The sequence below is a fragment of the Camelus ferus genome, chromosome 16, assembly GCF_009834535.1.
Source record: "Camelus ferus isolate YT-003-E chromosome 16, BCGSAC_Cfer_1.0, whole genome shotgun sequence".
Classification (NCBI taxonomy): domain Eukaryota; kingdom Metazoa; phylum Chordata; class Mammalia; order Artiodactyla; family Camelidae; genus Camelus; species Camelus ferus.
Window position 1 is genome coordinate 36,366,737 of NC_045711.1, and position 26,725 is coordinate 36,393,461.

Sequence of the window (26,725 nt, forward strand, 5' to 3'; positions counted from 1 at the left end):
AGGCTCCATTGCTGTACGGGGGTGACAGAAACACTGAATCAACCACAATTGTAATTATGGTAATAATAAAATCAGTATTAACACAGGGGTCCATGCCCCCTTCCTGCCAGGGAGCTGCTCCCAGCGGCTGGGGGAAGTTGGGGTGGGGGACCCCAGGCCTCAGCAGGCTCAGCCCCATCTCTGGCTGACAGCGACTGAAGCGAAATGTGGGTCCCACAGGCTCAGTGGTTTTTTAGGGGTTCCTGGGGCTCGGATCTCTCCCTGACCCCGGAGCCCACGGCGGGATGTGCGTGGGTGGGGAAGGGGGCATCAGGGGGAGAGTCCCCACTACTCACCTACATAGTGTCCTTTGAAGTACCCCTCACAATCACAGGTCTCTGGGAATTGGAGAGGGAGGCCAATGAGCAATGCTGGACACACGCCCCAGCCCAGAGGTACCTGGGCCCTGGGTGGCCCAGCGGAGTCCTCAGAGGGGCTCGGCTTGGGGCAAATACCATGTCCTGGCCACCCCAGGTCAACAAGTTCCTCTGTTTCACCCAGTTCTCCGTGCTTAGGCCACAGAGAGCCTTTACAGCCCTGGCCGGGGTTCTGGGCCAGCAGGCCTTGTTCCAGCCCCTCTGAGTGAACAAGGAGAGGAAACTCACTTGCCCGGCCCTACCCTCCTGTCTCGTGCCTGCTCCCCGGCCGGGTCGCACGATCGGCCCAGCCAGAGTCCAAGGAGGGCCAGGCCCCACCTCCCCACCAGCTCTGCAGGCCTCAAGGAGCAGGCCGATCCGGCTGGCAGAACCAGGAGAGCGGAGCTGAGAGCCAGAGGGGCACAGCCACCCCTGACTCGGGGGAGGGGAGGACAAGTCCTTCCAGCCCCAGACAGTCTACGGAAAAGGGGCCTCGTCCACATGCACAGGGGACAAATACCAGGCCTACCTTTGTCACAAGGCTGATCATCTGCGGTTTGCACAAAAGACAGATGGAACAGCGTTAGTGGAGGGGAACCGGGAGGCCCTGCGGCTGAGAGGCAGCCGCAGCCTCCTGTGCCTCAGGAGCCCTCCATCTGGTCCCTCTCTCTCCTCCAACAAACCTGTGATCTGAGCTGCGGTGCATTATTAAACCAAGACTTGCTCTAATTAGTCTTCCTGTGTGTGTCTCATTAGCGGCCCAAAGAAAGCCAGCTCCTCACCGGCATAAAGCAGCCTCAAGGCCAATTGACTCAGCAGCCCCTGTGACTTAAGAGCAAGTCCAGAAAAGTGGCTGTTGGCGGTGGCCGCCCAGCCAAGGGAGTTGATGCCTGCAGAGGGACCAGGACCTGCTCTCTCTTTGCTGGGGTTGGAGAATTGCCTGAGCAAATGCAGATGACAGGGAATGGAGCGGCCCAGAGCAGGGCTGTAGGCCAGCCGTGCTCCAGTCACCTGGCATTGTTCAGGCCCTCTACTCGGTTCTGAGCCCCCCTGGGCCCAAGAGGCTGTACCCGGGGAGGCTTCCTCTCCACACGGGGCTCTCACCTGGGGGCTCTGATCTCAGGCCCTCTGGAAACCTGACGCCAGTCCCATTCCCTTGACCTCATGAGCCTCTGTTTAACCATCTTGGAAAAAGGGATCTCCTGATTCTGCTACTACAAAGGCAAGAAGGTAGGAGGGTGTGTATTCTAAAAGGTGCACAGAGCCAGGTTGCCAGGTAAGATACAAGACACTCAGTTAAATTTGAATCTCAGATAAACCACAAATCGTTTCTTAGTATATGTCCCAAATATTGCATGGGATATAGTGACACTAAAAACTTGTTCATTGTTTATCTGAAATTCACACTAAACTGGGCGTTCTTTATTTTTATTTCCCAAATCTGGCCGCTAATACAGAGACACAGGATTGTGCGTGGCCATCCCCGTTCCCTTCCAATGTCACTGCTTCTCAAACTGTCAGGGTCAGAGAGCCCCTTGGGAACCTAAGGAAAGCTGTGAAGGCTCTCCCAGACACAGACATGCGGACACACAACACACACACAAGAGCTTGCACGCAATTTTGGGACAGATGTTAACACGCCCCGCAGTGTCATCTAGGGGCTCCAAATAGCTCCTCTCCAGAGAACGCTCCCCAATCCTACCCCACTTCCCCTCCTCCTCCCTCTCCCCATCCCTTCCTCCCTCAGGAGGCCTGAGAGCTCAGACAGGACCCTTGGTGCCCACTCCAGCCCCATGCTTGCCTCTTCCCAGCACAAAGCCCCCAAGTCCTAAACCCAGCCCCGGCCCAGACTGCTTCCCTGAAGATCCGTCCTACCAGTCTACTCACAGGGGGGCTTCTTGAGGCTCTCAGGGCCTGGCAGGGTGCCCGTGGCTCTCCGGTGGTTTAGTCGCCTATGGGGACATGAGAGGATGGGTGGGCCCATGAGCAGGGCCGAGGACCAGTTGGAGGGAACCTTCTGGAAAACTCAGGGAAACCAAGGCCTGAATCCCACAGGTGGATACAGCCTGGCACGCCAAGGGCCTCCTTGCTTCATAGTGAGTTCCAGTGAAGGGGGACATTTTCACAGGTGCTCACTGGTTCACAAAGAAGAAACTGAGTTTCTTGCCCTGGGAGAAGCTTGCCCAGCCCAAGACGGTCGCGCACAGAGGTTCAGCCCATGGTCAGCGCACGGTCAGCAGTCGGTCGTGACTTCCCCAAGGCTGGTTCTCAAGGAAAGGAGGCCCCTGCTCCATACTTACCGGCCTCCCCATCTCTGAGGAAGCTGGAAAACAGTAGAACAATTCCCAGGAGAAGCCAAGGGCGAAAGTGACTCTAATTGAATGTCCTCCCCTCAGAGGAAGGCACAGCCTGGGATATCATCCAATGCAGCTGTCAGTGGAGAGGCAGCCTCCAAAGCCTCTTATCTCTGGGCTGAGAAAATGCCCAGGGCTCTTGGAGGTGTCTAGATTTCCACGTTTAAATGCAGCTAAAGAGCCTTCCCCCAAGACCTATGCAGCCAAAGACGCAGACGGGTCTGAGGCTCCCCGAGGAAACAGAGCAGCAGCTCTCAAACTTCAGTCCCTCAGAATCACCTGGAATATCTGTTAGAACACAGGGCTCGGAGTCCACCCCTGTTGTTTCTGATCCAGCAGGTCAGGGGCAGGGCCCAAGGATATTCATTTCTAGCAAGCTCCCAGGGGATGCTGATGTACCTGGCCTGGGGACCACACCAGGAGAGCCACTGAAATGGATGAACCCTGAGGTCTGTTGCTACAGCATCATCCCATACCCCAAAAGATGGAAGAGGGCTACAAACCTCAGGAGAGGCATTGTAGGCATAAGTGCCACACCCTCTGACCTAGGATTTACACTTTTGGAAATCCATCCTAAGTAAAGAATTTGAAATATGAGGAACAGTCCATGTGCAAGATAATTATTTCAGCCTGTAGCCGGGAAACGCTGAAAGGAACTTAGAAGCACAGCCACAGGGAAGGAGTGAAGTCACTTAGGTATGACCCTTCCTCAGAAACCTTCTGTGCACGCCCGGATAAGGGCCAGTCCTCCTGCTAGGACCTCGCAGAGCCCAGTCCTGCTTCCTCACATCCATCACATTTATATAAAGTGTTCATCTGAACCATGTGCAACTTCCCAGCTAAACTGTAAACTCCTCCAGGGCAGAAACTATACTTGCTGCCTGTGAATGAATGGTCTATCTCTGGATGAAATATTATATAGCCATTAAAATCACACAATAAAGAATAGATAATAATGGAGCAAATGCTCATATCAAAATGTTGAGCTACCAAAAATTTTTTAAAAAAGGAAGATTTCCAATTCTATGTGCACCACTCACATAAGAAGCACAGGAAGGAAATAAATTACGCTGTTTAGATAGAGGTGAGACTTTGGGTAATTTTCTTTTCCTTGTCCTCCTCTTCCGTATTTGTATATTTTATGTCTCAACTTGCCCTATATATGCATGATAAAAGATTGATTAATTGAATAACATAGATTTCCATATATTTATTGAAATCTCAAACAGCCATCACCACTGGTCATGGGAGAAGAGCCAACACATGCACAACTGGTACTTAGAGAAGGACACCCTGTGTGCCGCTCTGGCTGTGTCGGCAAAGATTAGGGGCTTTGTCATGGATTTATGCCTCTGGCCACCCCAGAACCACACCCCCTTACAACACACCCAAGACCCACCTTTCCTGGAACTGCTTGGAAGGGATGAGGCCAGCTCGAAGGTTGGTGTCCCCCACTCGCTTGGCCTGCCACCATGTGGGGTCGTCCCGGCTCACCACCTCCAGGACCTGCCTGCGCTGGAAGGGCAGGCCTGCTTCCTGGCAGGGAATGGCCCGGTCCTCCCTCGGGTTGTAGTGGAAGAGGGCCCGCATGAACACCTGCAGGGGAGGGGCTCAGTTAGGCAGCCCTTCGCCAGGTAAGCATGGATGTGTCTACGCCACACAGAATGCCAAAGGACAACCACTGTTCACAATTAGATGCACAAGCAGCCTCAAGAACAGAGAGCTAATCAGAAACCCACTGCACATATTCTCTTACTGTTCTTCAACCATTTTGAATATCATAGTGGGGAAATCCATTAAGAACCAGAAAATTGAATACATGGGACCTCACAGATTTCCCTTTCCAACCTAAACATCTCCTTATTTACCTGATCTGTTGTCCTTATAACAGCCTCTTACCATACACAGCACAACCATTAATCTTGGGAGCAAAAATGAAAAGCGAGTACAATTTATAACTCAAATGTTATTTCTGATATGCGAACTGCCCCCAATGATGCCAGCAGCCATCTGTTAGATAAGTAATCTATATGTTTAGATAAGAATACATATCAACAAAACTACTGTTCCTGATTCCCCATCACCACTTTTCAGTGGGTAATTGACATCCACATCTTTTATGGCTCAATCTTGCCTCATCTGTCATATGCTTGGCCAACTCCCAACTCTCCTCTTTACCCTGAAGTCATCCCTCTAAAGAAGATGATGGAGAAGACATGGCATTCCGTCACACTTTTTTGTCCTCTTCTATAATTCAGTGGCATGGATTTATTTTATTTATTTCTGTTTCCAGAACATTAGGACCCAATTACTTTAACAGCAAATAGGTTAGGGAAGAAAAAAAAAAGGCCAGAAGGTTTCCTTAGACAAATCCAATTCATCTTCATGTGCCAGGCAGAAAAAAATTCAGTTAGACAATTCTAAGAACTTTTTGGCCAAATATTGTGAGGACAGATACCCTCATTGAGCCACAGATGTTACCAGGGTCCCAGGCACTCAGAAGAGAGTATAATCTTAAATGGCCAGCCCTTATCAAGCATCTAGCTCAAGAAGAAATATTTAGAAAAGGATGAGCTAAGAGACAGGCTACCTACTTTGTCCCCCAGGAAAATCAAGTTCTCTCCCTGTATCAAGTTAAAACCTGCAAAAGCTGCAACTGGTGACCACATTAGCTTGTCCCAGGAAGAAACACCTTCCATCAGGTATTATGTGTGCCCTGGGATTCAGTTGAAGGGTGCAAATAAGAAATGGCCATATAAAGATTATTTCTCCATCTACCATAAAAAACCATCAAAGACATCGTCCACTATTAATCATCATTCATCAAACTATTTACTGGCATCTACTCTGTGCCAAGTGCCGTCATGTCCCATCTTTCATGCTTCTAGTCCTGGGAGACAGGGGCTGGGAATTAGCTTTCTTGAAAAATCGGCATTCGTCCTTCCATTCACTGATGAAAAGATGTCATTCTTTACATTCTCCTTTCTGCCTTGTTTTGTTGATTGTGAGATCAAAGTAATGCCCTCTTCAATCTTCCCACCCACCGCCTCAGCTCCAGGTTTAACAATCTCTTACCAGGGCTTTTACAAAAGAGTCCTACCAGGTGCCCCGGCCCCAGTCTCCACCCACTCCACCCTCTTCCTTTCACTGCCCTAGGGAGTTTTCCAAGACACAAATGTGGTTGCATTTAGAAAATAAAACAAACAAACAAAAAAACCCAAAACCAAAAAGACAAAACAAAACAAAAAACACCTTTAAGAGCTTCTCATCACCTATAATGGGGCTGTAACTTGGGCTGTGGGGTGCCCTCCCATATGCCCTGGGGCAGTACCTTTTCAGTGCGCCCCAGGCTGACTGCCCAACAGCTTTCTCAGCCACTAGGATCTACTCTCCCCTAATCCAGCAGGCAGGAAGTGCTGGGAGCTAATCCCAGGGTGCAGCCTAGTGGGACTTGGCATATGGGTCCCCCAGCTCTTGGGGAGGATGATGGAGGCATGCGTCTACAGGGGATTCCAAGTTCTGGAGCAGGATTAGGCTCCGGTTGCCCACGGTGGTAACTTGCTTGAGAACACACCCTCTGATGCACTGGGTACCTTCCCTCCCCCACTCCTGGTGTTCCTGGGGTCGCCTACAAATAAACCATTTACACTTGAACCCTTGTTTCAGGGTTGGCTTTGAGACCCTAGACTAAGCAGGGATTGTGCCCAAACCCTTAACAAAGCAGTCAAAGAAATTCAGAAGCTAGCCTTCACCCACCTCCCCAGCATATCCCCCCGCCCCCGGGAGCCCCACCGCAGTGCCCTTTTTCATTGACCCCATCCTCCTTGACACATCTTTGAGCCTAGGAGTATGCAGGCCCCTCTGCCCACACTTCCCCCCACCTCCTCTTCACCAGGCAAGTCCTCATCTCCATCTTCCTCAAAGCCTCACTTCCAGCACCCCTACCATGCGACATCTTCCAAGGTGCCTGTAATGCTGTACAGAATCTTTCCTAAGCACTCATCACATAGCAAGGAGAGACTTGCTCCCTGGCCTCCCTTTTTGAACCAGGAATCCTCAAAGCTACTAACCGTCTCGGTCTCTGACAGAGCACCTGGCACAGAGAAGGTGCCCACAAAAGGTAGGTTCAACAAGGAATTAAACAAATGGCAGTTACTTAATTGGTCCCAAAGCCGGAACATTTGGTACCTTCTCCTCCTCTTCACGGCCCTGATTTTCTACTTCAATTAAAAAGAACCTTGTCTTTTATTAGTAAGCTACGTCAAATCCTGTTTAGAAGAGGCTGGGTACAAACAAATGAATCACTTTGGGACTGAATTACAGTTCTCTACTGAGCACACGCTCTGAGCACCAGGCAGATGCTCTCTTCCCAAGTGACTGTTTCAGAGGCTGGGCTGGAGCCCGCCCACTGGAATTCCAACTCCCCCATACCTTGCTGTCCTTCAAGCGGTCCTCCTCCTGGGTAGCTGGAATGATTTTCAGGGTGATGGATCCCTGGGACTGTGCCTGAAAAGAGAGAGCACACAGCCATATCATCTACCAAGTCTAACCCTCCATGACTTCATGTCTTACTTCCCAGGTCTAGAAACTCATGTTCAGAAGGAAAGTTGGACAGGCTGCCTCCCCTGTGACCTACCCTTCTGTGGTGGCACCAGTTTGAATTAACTAAAGCATTTTCATGGGACAAAGGGACAGAAGATTTTAAATGAGAACGTGAGAACAACACATGCACTGAATTCAGCGCTCCATCCTTCCTGACGGCCAGTGCCCTAACAGGTTGCCCTTTTCTCTGTTCTCTTGGGTTATTTTAATAACCTAGTTCAGTTTCATCTTCTTCTTTCTTGCCTGATTTGGGGCTGGTTCCCCATTAGTACCTCCTTCTTTGTTTGCATCTTCCCCAATCTGAGACCACTCCTACCTTCCCAGGGGTTCCCCTTCCCTCTACCCAAGAGAAACCTGCACCCCATGGGGGTGGCGACAAGGAAGAACGCTGTCAGCCTATGAGAGTACGTCTCTCCCAATGGTGCCCCTGGCCCTGCATCGCTCTGGAACACAAGGAGGTCAGTGCTCAGAACCAGGGAAATAGGAGTGGCAGCAAGAAGACTGAAGGGTCTGCCAGCAACTCGGGACCCCTACAGTAGGGGCCTTAAAGAGCAGGCCTCCAAGCTTCAGGTCTCATCGTGTTTCTGCCCTCCAGACCATCAGAAGTTAGCAAAGAGTGTCAGGTTGGCAGAGAATGCCTGAGGATAAAGAGGACAGAACTACGTACCATTGGGGCTTTTTACAATTTTAGTTTTGACTTGAACTCTTAGAATGGACTCAGAAGATTGCTTCCATCCCAGCATTTGCTACCCTTGCATCTACTTGCAGTTAGGAAAGGCTATATCCTCTTTCAGATGCTTCCATTAACCATGCACTGGTTGAGAAACCAGCCCTACTCCTACTTTACAGGAAAGGAAATTGAAACTCAGACTGATCTGATAACTTGTCCAAGGTTGCACCACTGAAAAGTGACAGAGGGGGGAGTAAAACCCAGGACCAGCTGGCCCCGAAGCCCTTGCTCTCGGTCCTCCTTGTGCTGCAGCGTTTTACTCCATATCCTCAGCCCTATGGAAGAGGTGACCCTTTTGAGGGGGTCTTCAGGAAAGAAGGCCGGGGGTAGGGAGGACGGCTGTACTGAAGAAGGGGTCTGAGAGGCAGGTGGTCTGGGTGCTCCACTCCTCCAACCCCCACCTCCCACCCCGGGCACACTGTAAGGCTGCTTCGCCTGGAGCCTCCCCACGAAACCAGGGAGACTGGGCCAGATCAGCGCTGGCTCCGGGAAGCACCCGGCTTTGGGTCTCTGAAGAACCACAGCATCCCTGGCACGTGCGTAGCACAGACCAGAATCTGGCTAATCTCGTCGGGCCGCTTATGCAGGACTGTGATCCCGTTCACTTCCCGGAGCTCATCTCCGACGTGGACCAGGCCTAGGAGACACAGGAGCGGACCATCAGCAAGAGAAGGGGGCCTCGGCCCCTGGAGCGCGGAGCTCTGGGCATTGCTGGCACCCTCCTGCAGAACCCACTGCAGGGAAGACTCAAGGTTTAAAGACGATGGATGGGACTGGGATGAAAGGAGTCCCCACGCGTGCTGGGTGCCTCGCTTGGCATCACAGCCTCACCACCACCCCATGAAAGCCCCACTTTACACACCGGCAGCAGAGATCCAGAAAAATGCTGCTGCCTGCCCAAGGCCACACTGCTGAGAAATAATGCAGCCAGTGTGCAGACACAGTTCTTTTGCCGTAAAAAGCCTGTGTTTGTTCTGCTGTGCCCTCTGCTTCTTTAAAAATAGCACTAATTCTTGGGGTGGGGAGCAAGATAAATTAGGAGTTTGGGATTAACAGATACACACTACTACATATAAAATAGGTAAATAACAAGGACCTACTACTGTATAGCACAGGGAACTGTATTTAATTTCTTGTAATAAGCTATAATGGAAAAGAATCTGAAAAGAGAAAAAATATTTATGTAGTACCTGTATAACTGAGTCGCTTTGCTGTACACCTGAAACTAACACTGTAAACCAACTACACTTCAATAAAAAAAATGAAATTAAAAACACATGTATCATTAAATTTTCACCCTCCTGGGTATACAGACATACTCCAAGAACGTCCTTCTCAAATATAACGAGAAAACTTAAAAGCACCAGGGAAGATGGCTTCAAGAGCGTTAGGCGCCCCTGTCTGTTGGTCTCTGCTTTAATGACAAGCATCTCTGCATATCAGGCTCGATTTGCTGCTATTCAATGTGGACACCAGCCCAGAAGCAGCCGCATCACCCAGGAGGCAGTAAGGGGTGCAGGGTCCTGGGCCCACCCACGACCCTGTGAGTCAGAATCTGCATGTTAACAAGACACTGGGGCGTTTCGAGTGCTTGTCAGTGTTTGGGAAGCACTGGTCTAGGACTCTCCACAACAGTGATCTCCAGACTTTGGGGGTAACACTCCTCTGTTCCAGGAAATGCCCCCCAACTTAGTTCTTCCACACACCAGTTGACTCTTAACCTGTTTCCCACCCAGACAGTCTAGGACATGCATACCTCCCCTTGGTAATAGTAGCTTGCTAAGGCAACTAGGGGGAAGGGTGTCCTTGCCCTCAAATCAGAGTTTACCCACCAAGCTAAACTACCTATAGTCCCCAGGCTGAGCCAAAGCACAAGTCCTTTGATCACGCCCAAAGTATTCCGTGCCTGAGATTTTTTCAAAACAATTAAAATTTCTACCAGGCTTAGGAAAGAGGAGAGAATTCCAGCCCCACTCCCAGAAAGCAAAGCACAGCCCAAACAGGTAAGCACACAAGAGGGAGAAAGGAGACCCATGGCCAAAGCAGGGAGGCTGGGGGGTGATGGCTACCACCTCGGCCAGGCTGGCATCGAGGACACTCACCACTCCGGTCTGCTGCGCCCCCTCGCATGATCCTGGCCACTACGACAGCCCCTGAGTGCTCATCCCGCCGGATGGTGGCCCCCTGCATCGGAGACAGAGCAGGCAGGCTCCTGAGAAGCAGCCCCAAACCTCAGATCTCTACTCTTCTGGACGCAACAGAGCCTCCCCAACTCCCTGCCTCTGCCACTCCATGGGGCAGATCAGTGGACACCTTTCTCATGCTGAGGACGCAATAAAACCAAAATCTCAAATTAGCACAGCCCAGCACTTTAGAGTTTAAACAAAGCACAATAAAGTTGTTACAATCTCAGTTTAGGGATGAGGGACTGGGGCACAGTGAAGGTGAGCATCTTAAAGGTCACCAGCTGGTAAAGCTTTCTATGATGCCAAATCCAGTGCTTTCTCCATCACATCGCAGTCCCTGCCTCTTGCAGACAATTAATAATGAGAAGAAAATGTGCCAGCAAATTCTCCACCCGCCTCTAACCAGTCAGAGTTCCCAGGCCTTCTGCTGTTACCAAGGGGGACCAACTATGTCCCAGCCAGAGCTTCTCGGCCCATGAAGCATAGCAGAGGATGAGAAAGGCACTGACAAGCCCTCAAGTTCGTGCACCAGGCAGGCTGGACTGTGGCAGGGCAGCCGTCAGGAGTTGGATGGCCCTGGGTTTAAATCCACTCTGTCATTTACTCAGAGCGTGTGGCCTCAGCAAGGAAGCCCCTTATCGTCTCTGGGCCCATTTCCTCTGTGGTGTGGGCAAGCACTTAACTCATACGGTTGTTGCAAGGATGACATCAGGTAATGCACACAAGGCACTTAGCACACAGTCAGCACTCAATAAATGCTAACCACTTATTATTGGCTGTAACTGCACACTGGCACACTCACTATTAACTGCATTTGAAATCCACAAGATAAACATTGCTGGAAAGAGGCCAGCAGCCAAGAACCCTGTGGCTTCTTTAAACTTTCCAGCTTCTCTGTCCATCCTTTCCTCCCTCCCCCCCATCTCAGCAGAGGAGTTCCTCCTGGCTAGGCTGGTCCCTCTAATCCCGTCCCTCTCTCTCCAGCATTCTTAATGTCCCCTCTCCACTGGCTCCTTCTCCTGGTCTTAAAAATATTGTCAAGTCTCTCCCATCATTAAAAAGCCAGTGCCCCATCCAGCAGCTTCCAGTCTCCATTCCTTTGGAGCAAAAGAGTTCCTAGCTTCTCAGAGAAGCAGCATGTACCTGCTCCCTCTGCTTCCTGTCCTCTGACTTGCTCCCCCTCTGCCTCAAATCCACCAGCAAAAGCATCAATGACCTGTCAGCTGCCAGCCCAGCCGCCACCCTCAGTCTTCTCTCTCTGATCTGTCTGCTTTGCCCTCCCTCTGGATTGCTTTCTTAGTCTGGGACCTGCTGACACCTCTCTCCCAGTTCTTCTCAGTGTCAGTTCATCTCCTTTGCTGAGTCCTCCTCTAGCTGTGAACTCCCAGAGGCCAAGAACTAAGTCTTAATCACCTCTGAGCTGCCTGCACCCAACCCAGTCCCTGGCACTGGCACACAGGACGGATCATGATACATTTGCAGAGGGCATGTATAACTGCCCTACTTTGAAGGTAAGGAAGTAGAGGTAGAGGAGAATCCTGGTCAGTTTGCAGAAGTGGCTCATCTGAGGTCATTTGATAGAAGTTGAAAATAAAGAGGGCCAGCTGCTAGGGCAAGCCCTTAATCCTCTGGACTGTCACTACTTCCCTCCAGCTAATAAACAACCTCGTCCCTTGCTCGGACAATCAATACTGAACCAGAACCAAAATGATAACAATCTGTCAGCTGCGGAGAAGAGCAGCTGCTGCCCTGCGCTTCCTCGGAATTCAGAACAAGAGCTGGCAAACTTTTTCTGGAAAGGGCCAGATGTAAATATCTTCGGCTTTGCGGGCAACACGGTTTCCGTCGAGTCTGCCGTTGCCATGTAAAGGCAGCCACAGATAATAAATAAATGAACAGGATGGCTGAGCGCCAATAAAACTATTTATAAAAACTGGCAGTGGGCTGGGTTTGTCCTTTGGACCATAGTTTGCCAACCTCCGGTTCAGGGCATGATGACCAGGGCTGCCCTGCACAGCTGTCCAGGTTATTAACTGCACAAAGGAGCAGGGCCACAGCAAAGGGAGGCTGTATCCACCCAGTGCAAGGGGTACTCTGCACACACTGGCATCGCAGGGACCAGTGGCCTCCTTGACAAAGCTGCCATCACTCACTCGGAAGACTTCAGGAGGGTCCCTTCCCAGGTTTCTGGGTGGGTGGGCGTGGGGAACTGGGAGAGGGTAGGGAGGAGTGGTGGGTGCCACATACCAAAGGTTCTTTGTTTTTCACCAGGCGGACAATCTTCACTGATTCTTCATCAAAATCCTCATCGATATTATCGGGCAGAGGGGGAAGAACAGGGTCAAAATTCTTCTGGGCAACTGTGTCGTGTACCATGAGCATGGCCTGTCAGGAAAGCAAGAGGAACGATGGGCTGGCCTCAGAGCTCACAGGGGTCGGGGAAGCTTGGCTGGGCAGTGGTTTGGGGGTCTTGGATTGGATGCCACAGACAACTACCCCAGACGCTGGTGCTGAAAAGCCCCCGCTCAGAAATCTCCCTCCCTTAGTCTCACGACCAAGCGCTCCCTCCTGCCCCCATCCCAGGAGACACAAGATGCGTGGGTGAGCAGGGACGGCGGCGTGACTACCCTGAGGTGGGGGGTGGACAGCAGCTGGAGCAGCTCCCTCTCGTCACTGTGCACTGATGCAGCCTGCAGCTCCTCCATCACCTGGAGAGGAAGGAGAGAGGAGGCCACAGACGGCTTCAGGCACTTCGAGCTTGCTGGGAGTCACCCAGAGGAAACTCTGCTCCCTGGGCCTCAGTCCCAAGGGCCCTCCCAGCAACTACTATAGCACCAGAGGGGCATTGGACCCTCAGCCACCCCAGGACTAATGCTCCTAGGGAACCAGAGAGCTTGAACAGCCTCTGCAGGCTGATTCTAACCAGATCTAACTTATTAAGCCCTTCTTGGGCGCTGTTTGCCTTATGTGGACAGACTCACTTAGCTCTCACAGTGAACTAGATGTGGCAGGTACTATTATTTTGCCATTTCACAGGTGAGAAGTAAATAGGAGAGATGAAATCTCTTGCCCAAGGTCGCAAAACTGGTAAGTGGCACAGCCAGGATTTCAACCTGGGCTGATCTGGTTCTCTTGTCTGTGTCCTCACCACATTTTCTAGATGAGGAAATTGGGGCTCAGAGAGGCTGAATGACTTGTTTAAGGTCACAGAGTTAGTCAGAGAGGCAGCGCTGAGCCTGGGAGCCTGGCAACCTAACACCATCCTAATGGCATTCCATAGCCAAGAAAGACAGGCGGTCTGCCCCCATTCCTCGCCAGGCCATTGCCTAGGGTTATGTGAGTTAATTCAGAAGCCTGAGTTAGTACTCAACTGGGACAGCCTTTTTTCCCAACCATGCAATGCAGAGGACAGGGTCATAAGAAATGGGGAAGGATTCCTTTAAAAAAAAAAAATAGCCTGAGCCAGTAAGCAGGGACACACGGCAAATCCGGGGACCCAAAACTTCACACGGGGCCTCCTGGAAGCACTGGTACAATGTGTGTGTTTGACTGCTCATGTCACCAGTCCGCAACCGTTTGGGAGCTGTTCTCACTTCACAGCTGGGGAAACAGACTTTCTTGGGAACACACAGTAAGTGGGCATCACCATGTCACCATGTCCCCTGGCCCTGTCCAAGGCTCATGAGATCCTCCCTGGCTGTTAGGAGGCGAAGGGAAGGAGATGCTCTTCACCTTGGGGCTCCCGCGTCCCAATGTCCCCTGGCTAAGCAATGGCAAGCAGGCCAGATGAAGGAGCTAAAGGGTGGGAGAGGGGCTGAGGCCGGAAGAAGAAACCTGGGGCTTACATCCTCCGCGAGGGCCACAGCGCTGTGCAGAACAGGGGTTGGACTTTGCCTCTCATAATAGCGAAGCTTCTCGTGAATCTGCAAAGACAGCTGATCTCAGGCTGGGACCTCCCAAGCCAGCTGCCCAGGTTTACCCTGGATGCCACACACCCTGCCCACGGCTGTGGTGATGCCTAGGGCTGCAGACTGGGTCATCCATGGGACAGTATAAGAGAAAGCCCTGCACAGTGGGCTAATGAAGACCTTGCTGGGGCAGCGAGGGCTTTACCTTCATTAAGTAACTGAGGCTTTTTTCACTGAAAACATCCCTCAGGAAGCCCATCTCTTCCTTTTGGTTGGAGTCAGGTCTGAGCTGAGACGTCAGCAGCGCCAAGGTTTCATGCAAACCTGAGGAGAGTGTAAGAAAATAAAATATAGTCAATGCAGTGGGTACTCTGCCCTGTGGGCCCTCCAGCAACACTTCAACCCTGCCGTGTGCACATTTTCTTCCCAGGCTCTCATTCCCAGGGCTCAGAGCAGACACTGGCAGCTTTCTTCGCAGCCCCAGGTTGCTGGGCAGGCCCAGCTTCGGGCGAACTCACCGGAGTCCTCAGACAGCACTGGCATGTCTGTGCTGGTCAGATCTTGAGCTCTGTCCGTGGATTCTGGGAGAAAAAGTGGGGGGCGGGGTGTGAAACTCCATCAAGTATATTCATTCAATAAATAGTGATTACACATGTACTCTGTCTGTCATGATCAATTTGGGGACAGAGGGGATGGGAACAAATAATTTTTTTTCAGAGAGGAAGGAAAGAAAATGAAGATTTGCTGAGTGCGCCCAATGTGTCAAGCATTGTGCTAAGTGATTTCATATGACATTTTTCCTAATCTGGTCAAAGCCCTGAGGAATGGTCACTAAGATTCCCATTTTACTGATGAAGAAACAGAGGCTTGGAGGATTCAGTAACTTGCAGGTCAGAATCCATACTCTGGTGGCGGGTCTCAGAGGTGCCCAGTGGCCCCTGCCTGACAGTGGGTGCTCTCCTCCACAGCGCCCCCCTCCCATCGTTACCTTCTAAGGGGCCTCTCTCAAGTCCTTTGCCTGTCACACCTTCAACAAGTATCTGACTGGGCCTACAAACCCCACCATCCCCAAGCCCCAACCTGAAGGGAGCCTGCTCCCAGAACAGAGTGTAGAGTGGAGGTGGAGAGACGTGAGTCGGTGTCTACTATGCCGGCGGGGGGAGCCCTATCTCAGCAGGCCCCCCAACGTGCTCTGTAGCACGTGGACCTCAAAAAGTCCTCCTTCAGAAGGGGATAAGGAGAGTAATGATTCATTTATTCTGCAAACATGGAGCCAGCCCCATTTCGCCCGCCCTAGTCCCGCTGACACCAAGATGCTGACACCAAGATGTGTAAGAATGGTACCCGGCCCTCCAGCCACCGCCCCGCCCCCCTACGCCAGACTCACCCTTTGGCTCCCTCTAGTTGTGCCCCCCCCCCGCCACTCCCCCAGGCAGCCGAACACAGACTCCAGCTCTCTTTGGGAAGGAACCTGTGGGACCAACAAGGAGAACGGCTGGGAGAAGGCGAGGCGTGACCTGGGGGACGCTCGGGGAGATCTAAGAGGATGCGGAGCGGCGGGAAAGGAGCGGGGCGCATCGGGGAGGGGGTGGGTGCGGGAAGGAAGGCCAGGGGCCGAGGGACGGGGACTGAGTAACCACCCCCAACACACAAGCTGGGGCTCCGTGGGCCGCGAGGCTGCGTGTGCGCTAGGGGCGGGTCTCGGCTCATTCTCCCTACCCGCCGGGCCCCTCCCGCCTCGGCTCCCAGCCCCTGTTCCGTCCCCTGCATGGGTTCCTACCTGGGCGCGCCGGGATCTCTGCTCCTGACCCGGAGCCGCGCGGCTGTCGGGAGCCTCCGCGCCGCTGGCTCCGCCTTCCCGGCCCCTCCCTGCCGCGGCCGCGCGGGGCGGGGGCGGCGGAGCCCAAGGAGGAGAGGCGCGGGGAGGGGGAGGGGGCGCGCGGGGAGGAGGGGGAGGAGGGGGACCCGCGGGGAGGAGGGGGAGGAGGGGGACCCGCGGGGAGGAGGGGGAGGAGCGCAGGGCGCCCGCGGCGTCTGGCACCGTCAGCCTTCTGCCAGCCCAGGCTCCACTCTCCTGCGTGGTGTCCCTCCTCCGTGTCCTCCCACTCGAGCCCCGAAGAGCGCCTTGCCTGTGTCCCCGACCCGGGGCACACAGCCAGCCTTCCCTCCGCCCCCACCACCTGCACATAAACCATAACCTGCGTGCGGAGGGGTGGACGCTTGCTTAACACAGAATTCGATTTTGCAAACATTTATTGAGCGCCCTCCAAGTGCCAGGAGCTGTGCCAGGGCCTGGGGTTCCGAGACCACCAAGGCAAGGATTCTGGATCCCTGGCCGGGGCGAGAGACCCGTCAGACGCGAGAGCAACTAGCAGTAACAATGCAACGTACTGGGAAAGATTTATCGGTGCACTGGGCCCTGGGGGCGCAGAGAAGGGAGAGAGGAGAAGTCGAGCCAGGAAGACTGTAAGGCTCAATCCTGCCCCGGCGTAGTAGGCGGGGGTGGATCTGCTGCGGAAACGGCGGCTTGTGTGCAGGGGCTTCTCCTGGGGGACGGGCTCGATCGTCCCCGGCCGTGACGATCACCGACTTTTATTGTGCTGTCTCTATGCCCGAGGTGCTCCTCAGATCACTTCGCATCGCATTAACTCCTGAGATAGAGACCATTATTTCTGCTCTGTAACTGAGAAAACTGAGGCTCAGGGGTGGAAAGATGTGTACGGAGGAGATGGCAGGAGCTGCTGGATGAATGAGCAGGTGGTTGTGGGTATTCGGGGGTGAGGAGTCGGCCAGTGAGTCCCCTCCCCACACTCCCCGCAGCAAAGAGCACGCAGCACATAGCGGGAATGTGGACCCAGGGTTAAGTGTGGGAGTAAGTTTAGCACGTCAAGGAGAAGAAATGCATCCACAGGCCCCCACAGCCTGCAGGGCATGGGGAAGCTGTTAGTGGCAGAATATGTCACGATCACATTTCCCCTCCTTCCTCAGAAATTATCTACACCAGTGCTTCTCAAAATGTAACGCGATTATGAATCATCTGGGGGTTGTGTAGGGCTGAGTGGTGCCAGATTCCGCATTTCTAACAAGCTCCCAGGTGATGTGATGCTGTTTGTTTCAGGACCTCACTCTGAGTAGGGAAAGCCTACAGGAGACACATTTTTATCTGGGATGCTTGGAATTAGAGAGATATCAACAGCCGTCTGATACAGGGTCAAATGACTTTTGACAAGGCACCAACAATGTGCTGGAACAACTAGATATTCATGGGATGAGAGGGGTCAATCGCCACCTCACACCACATAAAATGTTCAATTTAGGAGGGACCGTAGGCATAAACGTAGACGAAATTGATAAAACTTCTAGAAAAAAACATAGAAGAACATCTTCTCAATCTTTTGGAAGCCAAAGATTTCTGAGAAAGGACATAAAAAGCATGGCCTCTAAAAAAAGAAAAGAAAAACTGACTTCATCAAAATTTAAAATTTCTATTCATCAAAAAAATATTGTCAAGAAAATAAATAGACAAGCTGCAGATTGAGAGGAATTATTCATAACATGTACAGATGACAAGGATTTGTACCCAGAAGAAAGAACTCCTGTAACTCAATAACAAAAAGACCAACAAACCCACCAAAAACCGGGCAGAAGATGTAAACACGCACTTCACAAAAGACGATATATAAATAGCCAATAAGCAAGCGTATGAGAAAGTGCTTATCCAACATTATCTGTCATCAGGGAAAGTAAAGCCACAAGCAGGTATCACTCTGCATACACTACAGTAGAGGGTTAGAATAAATAACACGTAAGACTTGAAGCACCTGGAACTCTCAAACTGCTGTGGGAGTACAATCACATGGTACAATCACTTCTCAAAACTCTTTGATTTTTTAAAGAGTTAAACATATAACTATCCAATGATCCAGCAATTCCACTTCAAACTGTTTATCTGAGAGAAATAAAACATCTGTCCACAACACCTGTACATGCATATTCAGTGCATCTTTATTCATAATAGCCCAAAATGGGAAACAATCTAGAGGTCCATCAACAAGTGAGTGGATAAATAAACTGTGGTACATCCATACAGTGGTATATTGACTCATCAGTAAAGAGCAACTACTGTTGAGCGATCACCCCCACCATGCAACAACATGGATGAAGGTCAAAACATCTTATACGGAATGAAAGAAGGAAGACTTGAAAAATACATATTGTATGATTCCTGGGGATAATGTGATCTGTCACTGCACTCAGAGGCCTTGACTTGGCTGAACCAGAAACACAGTTTATTATTGTTGTTCAAATTACTAAAATTACCCCAGAAGAGACATAGTAACAGACCAATTTCACTAGAGTAGAGATGTCAAAGAATTGCTCCCTCAAGAAGCATCAGGAAGAATTCTCCCAAACTTTTAAGGAACAATTATCTTGAAGTCTTCTCGCACGTAGAAATAGAAGGAAATCTTCAAAATTCTTTGACTAAAATCTGTCAAAGAAAGTAACACACACACACACACACACACACACACACAAATCAACCCTACAAACCAGTCTCACTTACTAAAAAAATCCTAAAAACTATATTAGCTGACAATTTCACCAGAACACGAGAATAATAATACAAATGATCAACTAGAGTGTATTCTAAAAATGGCTTAATATTTGTAAATAAAATGGCTTAACAGCTGAAAATCTATTACTATAACTCCATGTAAGGTAATCTATTAATAGGGTTAAAAAGTGAAATGTTCATATTATTATGTCTTTGGATGCTGAAAAGACATTCATACGTGATTTTTAAAAAATATCTTTCAAAAATGAAGGTGAACAAAAGGTTAAACATAGTTACTGTGTGTGTGTGTGTGTGTGTGTGTGTGTGTATACTGCTAGATATATATACCCAAGAGCAATGAAAATAAAAACACAAAACTTACACAAAAATGTTAAAGCACTATTATTCATAATAGCCAAATTGTGTGAAAAAAATTCAAAGGTCCATCAACTGATAAATGGATAACCAAAATGGGATATAACCATACAATGAAATATTATTTAGCAATAAAAAGGAATAAAGTACTGATACATACCACAACATGGAAGCACATTAAAGCATTACGCAAAGAGAAAGAAGCCAATCACAAAAGACCATATATTGTATGATTTTGTTAATATGAAAAATCTAGAATGGGCAAATCCACAGAAAAGACAGGAAGTAGATTAGTAGTAGATTAGTGGTCGCCTAGGCTGGAGTGATGGAGGTTGGGAGCGACTGCTAATGGGTGTGAGGCTTCTTACTGAAACGATGAAAATGTTCTAAAATTAGATTCTAGTGATGGTTTTACGACTCTGTGACTATACTAAAAACCATCGAATTATACACTTTAAATGGATGAAATTTATGGTATGTAAATTATATCTCAAAGTTGTTTTTGTAAAAAGTAAATGGTCTGAATCCCCCAAATAAAAGACAGAGATTGTCAGTCTAGATTTAAAAAGAAAGACTTAACTATGTGCTAGCTAGAAGAAGCTCATTTTAAACACAAAGACACATGTGTTAAAAGAAAATGAATGGGGAGGAGGGTACAGCTCAGTGGCAGAGCACATACCTAGCATGCACAAGGTCCTGGATTCAACCCCTAGTACCTCCATTTAAAAAAAGAAAAGAAAAAAAAAGAAAACATACCAACCCTCAATGTGTATGACTATAATAATTATTTCTCAAGGAGCCTACCATCACCTGATTCCTACATGAGTAGATGAGAAATAAGAGCCATAAATACTAGAAAGAAGGAGGCAACACAGATGATACATGGTACACCTAGAAACCCAGGGCAATTGACTAAAAGTAGAAATAGAAATGATGAGAAAATTAAATAAGATGGTGGGTAACAATTGATATTAAAAGTTCAATGACTTTCCTATGAACAAAAATAAATAATTATAAAGCATAATGAAAGAAAAAAATTCCAAATTAAAATACCAGCCAAAAGATTAAATACCAAGTTATAAACTGAATAGGAACAGTAAAGGACCTATTGCTATATGGGTGGGGAGGGGAGGCCTTTAAAACACTAGTGAAGGACATATACAATAAACTGTAGCTCACATAGGGAAAAGGACAAAGGACAGTTCAATACTGTAAGCATGTCAATTCATTCTAAAACAATCTCCAAACCCAATGCGATCCCAATTAAAATACAAAGAGGATTTGCAGAGGGAACTCATTAAATGATACTAAGATTCATCAGGAAAAATAAGCATTGGTGAATAGCAAGAAAATTCTGAAAAAGAAAAGTTATGGAAGCAAGCTGGGGGGTGGGGGGTGTACAGTGGCACTAGCCCTATAGATATGAAACGTTTCTGGTATGAAAATAATTTTTTTAAAGTTTAGTACAGAAGAAACCATCAACAGCTAGACAAAGAGAACAGAACAGAAAGTACAGAAATAGTCCTCATGTATATGATAATTTAACTTTTTAGAAAGATGACATTATAAATAAGTTGGGGGAGAAAATACTAAAAAAAAAAAAACAGTGTCGCTACATGCAAAAGAATCAAACTGGACTACTTTCTTCATCTTATACAAAAATTAACTTGAAATGGATTAAAGACTTAAATATGAGACCTGAAACCATAAAACTCCCAGAAGAAAACAAAGGATTTGACATCGATCTGAGCAATATTTTTTGGATATGTCTCCTCAGGTAAGGGAAACAAAAGCAAAAATGAACAAATGGGACTACATCAAACTAAATAGCTTTTACATAGCAAAGGAAACGATCAACAAAACAAAAAGGCCGCCTACTGAATGGGAGACTACATTCACAAACGATACATCTGATAAGGGGTTACTATCCAAAATATACCAAAAAAACTTGTACAACTCAACATCAAAAAAATCCAATTAAAAAAAGTGTGCAGAGGACCTGAATAGACATTTTTACAACGAAAAGATACAGATGGCCAATAGGCACATGAAAAACTGCTCAGCATCACTATCACCAGAGAACTGCAAATCAAAACCACGATAAGATATCACTTCGCACCTGGGAGAAAGGCTACTATCAAAAAGACAACAGGGAGAAGGTATAGCTCAAGTGGTAGAGCATATGCTTAGCACGCAAAAGGTTCTGGGTTCAATCCCCAGTACCTCCTCTAAAAATAAGCAAATAAACCTAGTTACCTCCCCTATCATCACCCCCCCCCAAAAAGCAAAATGAAAAAGACAACAGATAATAAGTGTTGGTAAGGATGTAGAGAAAGGGAACCCTCCTGCACTGTTGATGAGAATGAAAATTGGTGCAGCCACTATGAAAAACAGTACGGAGTTTCCTCCAAAAGCTAAAAATAGAACTATCACACAATCCAGCAACTGGGTATTTTTCTGAACAAGAAAAAACATGAATTCAAAAAGATATATGCACCCCGTATGTTCGATGCAACATTATTTACAACAACCAAGATATGGAAGCAATCCAAGTATCCATCAATAGATGATTAGATAAAGAAGATGTGGTGTATATATACACACACACACACACACAAACACACACACACAATGGAATACTACTCAGCCATAAGAAAGAATGAAATCTTGCTATTTGCAACAACATGAATGGACCTAGGTGACACTATGCTAAGTTAAATAAGCCAAAGACAAATACCGTATGATTTTACTTGAATTTGGAATCTAAAAAACAGAACAAATGAACAAAACAGAAACAGACTCATCAATACAAAGAATAAACAGGTGGTTACCAGAGTGGGGATAGGGTTGCGGAATGAATGAAATAAGTGAAGGAGACTAAGAAGGACAAACTTCCAGGTACAAAATAAATGAGTCACAGAGATGAAACGTACAGAGTGGGAAATACAGGCAATAATATTGTAGTAACTTTCTATGGTGACAGATGTAACTAGACTTAGCATGCTGATTGTTTTGGATTGTATAGAAATATCAAATCTCTATGTTGTACCCTGAAACTGACATAGTGTTAGATGTGTGGGTGAATGCGAGTTTAGAGCTGGAGTGCTGGGGAGAGGGCTGCACGCCAGGACAAAGGTGACTCAGGGCAGAGTTGGCCAAGATGGCCAGAAGCCCAGGCAGGGTCACCTCAGCCACCCAGGACTTGGTCAAGATGTTCCAGCAGAGCAGCCACAAATGGAAGAGGAAGATGAGCTTGATGCCAGAGGAATGAATGACTTGGGGGTCCATCTTCGCAGGGACAGAAGAGTATAGAAAGCATGCTCTGAAAAAGACACAGCATCATGATCCTTGATCCTTGCAGAGGTGACAGAAAGAATCTGCTTCAGGCTATAGGTCCCTGCACCGAAGGGAACAGGGAATAATTCCAAGAGGAGAAATGGACTCACTTCCATCAAGAGAGTGAGTCAGAGGGTCTGAAGAAAGGATGGGCTCAGACTGTTTATTACATCTCAGTGAGAACAAGGGAACATCCTGTAACTCTGGTTTGGTTTTTTGTTTTTCTTTTTTTCAGATTTCTGATAGCTTTTCTTATTTGTTATTTTTGTTACTACATCTCAAAAAAAAGTTTTGATTTGTGACACAGAATGTGCTCACAGGAAAGTGAACATAATAAGTGAGCATAAACATGACAACTTCACAGATTAATAAAACGGGGAACACCTGTGTAGCCAGCAGCCCAATGAAGAAATAAACTTCTAGCCACAGAAAGCCTCGTATGTCCCTTGAGATCACAGCATCTTCCCACAAAGACAACCACTACCCTGACATTTACCAGAATCACTTCTGCTTTCTGGTTTTACCATCGAAATATATGTATCACAATACAATGCCATTTCGTTTGGTCTGTTTTCAGCTTTCATCTAAATGGAATCAGTCTTTTACATGCCTGGCTTCTTTCACTCAACATTATCTTTTTTATGATTTATCCATGTTGTCTGTAATCTGTTGTCTGTAATGCACACTCTTGATATTTTCTCCCACTCTGTGGATGTCTTTTTTTTAAATTTGCCTCTAAACCTTTTTGGGGGGGGGATTAGGGAGGAGGTAATTAGGTTCATTTCTTTATTTTAATTTTTTTTAATGGAGGTACTGGGGATTGAACCCAGGACCTCGTGCATGCTAAGCACACACTCTACCACTGAGCTATACCTTCTCTTCTCCCCTTTCATGTCATCTTTCAATGGACACTTTTTCATTTTAATGCAGTCTGATTTATCAGTCTTTTTCTCTGTGGGCTGTGCTTTCTGTGTCTGGTTTGAGAACTCTTCCCCTACCCTGAGGCCATGAAGTTATGCTCTATGATCTTTGATAAGCTTTATCATTTTGCCTTTTTACATTTAGTTTTGTAAGCCACCCTAGAATTGACTTTGGGTGGCTGAGAGGCAGGGATCGGGTCTCATTTTTTTTCTACGTGGGCACCTAATTGTTATTGAAAAGACCACCCTCCCCCCACTTCTTTACTGTGCCACCTTTGTCATCCATCCAGTGTCCGTACTGTACCTCCCCTGAACCCAGGGCACAGGGGTCCCTGCCCTAGGCTACAGGATTCAGCATCCCACATAATATAAATACACACACACACACACACAAATGTATTAAAGAACACACAACGTGTTTCTTCATATTTCGAACATTGCTGCATCCTCTGTCTTCTTTCATTCTGTGTCTCCAATAACGCATATGATGGACATTCTCGCTTCATGCCCCATTTCTTTTTCCCTCGCGTCTCTATTTCCCATCCTTTGTTTCTCTGTGCTTCATCCCAGATGGTTTGTTCTGATACATCTTTCAGTTCACTATTATCCTTTCAACTGTGTCTGACCTGAACTCATCTGCTGCATTCTTAATATTCATTATCATATTTTTTCAGTTCTAGAATTTTATACCATTCTTTTTCAAATCTACTGTTGTTGTTGTTTTTTTATACTTTCCAGTTCCTCACCAGAAATTTCCAGCTTGAATTTGACTTCCTTGCACATGGTGAGAATAGTTGTATTAAGGCTGTTCCTGCTATTTTCAATATCTGGAGTCTCCAGGGGTCTGTTTCTGTTGTCGCCTGTGTCTACACAGTACTGCTGGTGGCGTCTGGTCTCCTCAGACGTCTGGTTATCTTTGATTGTATTTTGGATTTTATTTGGAAAAATTTTGATTTTTTAAAATAATTCAAGACTTGGGTTGATGCTGTTTTCCTCCAGAAAGTATTTTTCATTGGTATCTTTATGGTACCTGGAGGTAAGGGTTAGGAGGGTGTGACCAAATCAGGACCATTTTAAATTCAAATTCAAGTTCAAAGTTTGAAGTTGCCTGAGACACCCAAATGACAGGAAGCTGCGTGAGGTCCATGGTGGCTTGGTTTAGCTGTGGTTCACCCTCTCCCAAAGTGCAGCCCTAAGGGGTCCTAGCCTAAGCTGACTAAAAAAAATACATATATACCAGATTTCTCACCCCTGGGGGGCCCTGCACGCCTAGCTCCTTAGTTGCTTCTTCTGAATCAGTAAAGGCTTCCAGCGACAGTCACCTCGCCTACTCAGCTCAGCTTTCTGGGTTTCTGCTTGCAGACTTCAGCCTGGTAATCCCTCATGTTCTTGTTAGCCCTCCCCTGCTTTTTTTAAAAAATAAACTTTATGTTGGGGAATAATTTTAGATTTACAGAAAAGTTGCAAAGTTAGTACAGAAAGTCCCTGGACATCCTTCACTCTGTCTGTCTGCCTTCATGTTAACATCTTACATAACCACGTACATTGGTCACATCTAAGGAATTAACACTAGTATATTACTATGAACTAAACTCCAGACTTTTATTAGTATTTCACTAGTTTTTTCTAATCTCCTTTCTCTGTTCTGGGATCCAATCCAAGACACCACATTGCATTTAGCTGTCAATGTATTTGAGAATAGTTTAAAATATATGTCTATTTCAGCCAGCTTCCGAGGGAGGATGGTCCTAATTACTCCGTCTTGCATTGCTGCCCTCCCCCATCATTTCACTGGCATTCCTAGAAGTAAAAAAATCCTTAAAAGAGTCAACACAAAAAACTTGAGTGCAGTTTTCAAGTTTGTTTCTGTGGAAGAAGCTGAACAATTGAGTTTGCCACTGGCTGAGGATGGGGGAGCAGTAGGTGGAGGAGAGGATGGAATGTATATGAGAAAACAAAACACTCTGTGGTAGCTTAGATTATGCCTCGGAAACAAACAAACTGCAAAATCTCAGTGCCCAAACCCATAAAAAGTCTATCTCTTGCTGACACCAAGTCTGCTGCTAGCTTGGCAGCTCTCGAGGCAACTCTTTTCCAAGGCATGACTCAGGGATCCAGGTTCTTTCCAGCTTGTGGCTCACTCATCTTTGTTGGATGTAACACCCTTGGTCTCTCTCCACGCCTTGGCTTATTTGATTGATGAAGTGGAAGGAGAAACAAGGTATGTCTCCCAGCTGTCTTTTCTTCCCTTTCTCTTGGGAGCTGGCTCGCCTGCGGAGAGTGTGTCCTGCGCTACCTGCGATGCATAAAGTCTGCCTAACTCTGAGGGTCAGGATTAGGAAGCCCACTTTCCCGTATCCAAAATCTGGTTACTGCACCTGTGTGAACACAACTTACACTTTTTTCCCCCAAAGACTCATGCATCATCCAAGGCAGTGGTTCTCAACCTAGAGTAATTTCGCCTCCCAGGACAAAAATCTCCTAGAGAGATGTTTGATTGCCACTACTTGGAGGGCAGAGAGAAGAATGACAGCATCTAGGAAGCAGTGGCCAGAGATGCTGCTGAACATCCTATAATACACAGGACAGCCCCCACAAGCAAGAATTATCTGGCTCCAAATGGCAATAGTGCTGATACTAAGAAACCCTGATCTAAGTGGAACAAATGACCATCTTAGATCAGCAGAAGTGACTTAGTCCAAGCAAGTCCAAACCAGAAGAGAATGAACTGGGGTGACAAAGTGGTACCTGTCAAGCTAGGCCCTTTGGGGGCCAGATTTTTTCTGTCCTACCAGTAGGCCTTTCTATACCCTGCCCCATGGCTGGGACGTGGCTTTCAAACTGGGTTTTCTCAGCTGACTCAGAGTAAACTCAGTGCCTGAAGGGTTCTCCCTGCTCCTTCCTCCTCCCTAAGGGAGCTCTAACTCCTGGAGGTCTTTATTCACCATCTGGGCTTACAGCAGTAGGAGGCAGCCTTCCTCTTTGTCTGCCCATGCTAGCATCCACTGGGCTCTCCGACTTCCTGTGGTCCAGTGTTTCCTCACCCCACCCACTGGCTCCCTAGCTCCTCATTCTAGCCATGGTACCACCAGACATGGCCAAACCAGGGGCACATGGATGTCAAGAGGATGTGGTGAGGTTGCCACAAGCCCACTGGTCCTTCTGCACTCCCCACCCCACCCCAGCTCTCCCATCAGAAAACATGCTAAAGTGCCAGATGCTTGCCCTGCTTATAATAAATAAGTTCGGATTTAAGAAAAGTAAGAAGGTCAGAAATTATTCTGTATAAGGACAGAACAAAGAACAGAGATAATACTATTAAGCACTAGAATAAATATTATTTTAATCTGTGTTTTTAAAACTA

The 26,725-nt window shown here is 47.9% G+C and overlaps 1 protein-coding gene across 5 annotated transcripts in view; it reads right to left on the reverse strand.

The window, feature by feature from the left end:
• The window catches only part of MPP3 (membrane palmitoylated protein 3), a 35,825-nt gene that overhangs the window by 8,499 nt on the left and 601 nt on the right, over positions 1–26,725 (reverse strand). The window contains exons 1-14 of one of the 5 annotated variants that reach the window (XM_032457292.1): positions 15,956–16,038; positions 15,563–15,646; positions 14,694–14,756; positions 14,381–14,499; positions 14,113–14,190; positions 12,895–12,975; positions 12,515–12,652; positions 10,184–10,265; positions 8,633–8,718; positions 7,181–7,255; positions 4,149–4,345; positions 2,283–2,347; positions 925–945; positions 336–377 (exon numbers count right to left, since the gene is read on the reverse strand). In XM_032457292.1, coding sequence (XP_032313183.1) covers positions 336–377; positions 925–945; positions 2,283–2,347; positions 4,149–4,345; positions 7,181–7,255; positions 8,633–8,718; positions 10,184–10,265; positions 12,515–12,652; positions 12,895–12,975; positions 14,113–14,190; positions 14,381–14,499; positions 14,694–14,718 — 1,009 coding nt within the window. In that variant the 5' untranslated portion in view covers positions 14,719–14,756; positions 15,563–15,646; positions 15,956–16,038. Of the gene's footprint in view, positions 1–335; positions 378–924; positions 946–2,282; positions 2,348–4,148; positions 4,346–7,180; positions 7,256–8,632; positions 8,719–10,183; positions 10,266–12,514; positions 12,653–12,894; positions 12,976–14,112; positions 14,191–14,380; positions 14,500–14,693; positions 14,757–15,562; positions 15,695–15,955; positions 16,039–26,725 lie in introns of those variants that run through there. The other 4 variants (XM_032457290.1, XM_032457293.1, XM_032457294.1 and 1 more) reach the window with 4 other exon arrangements.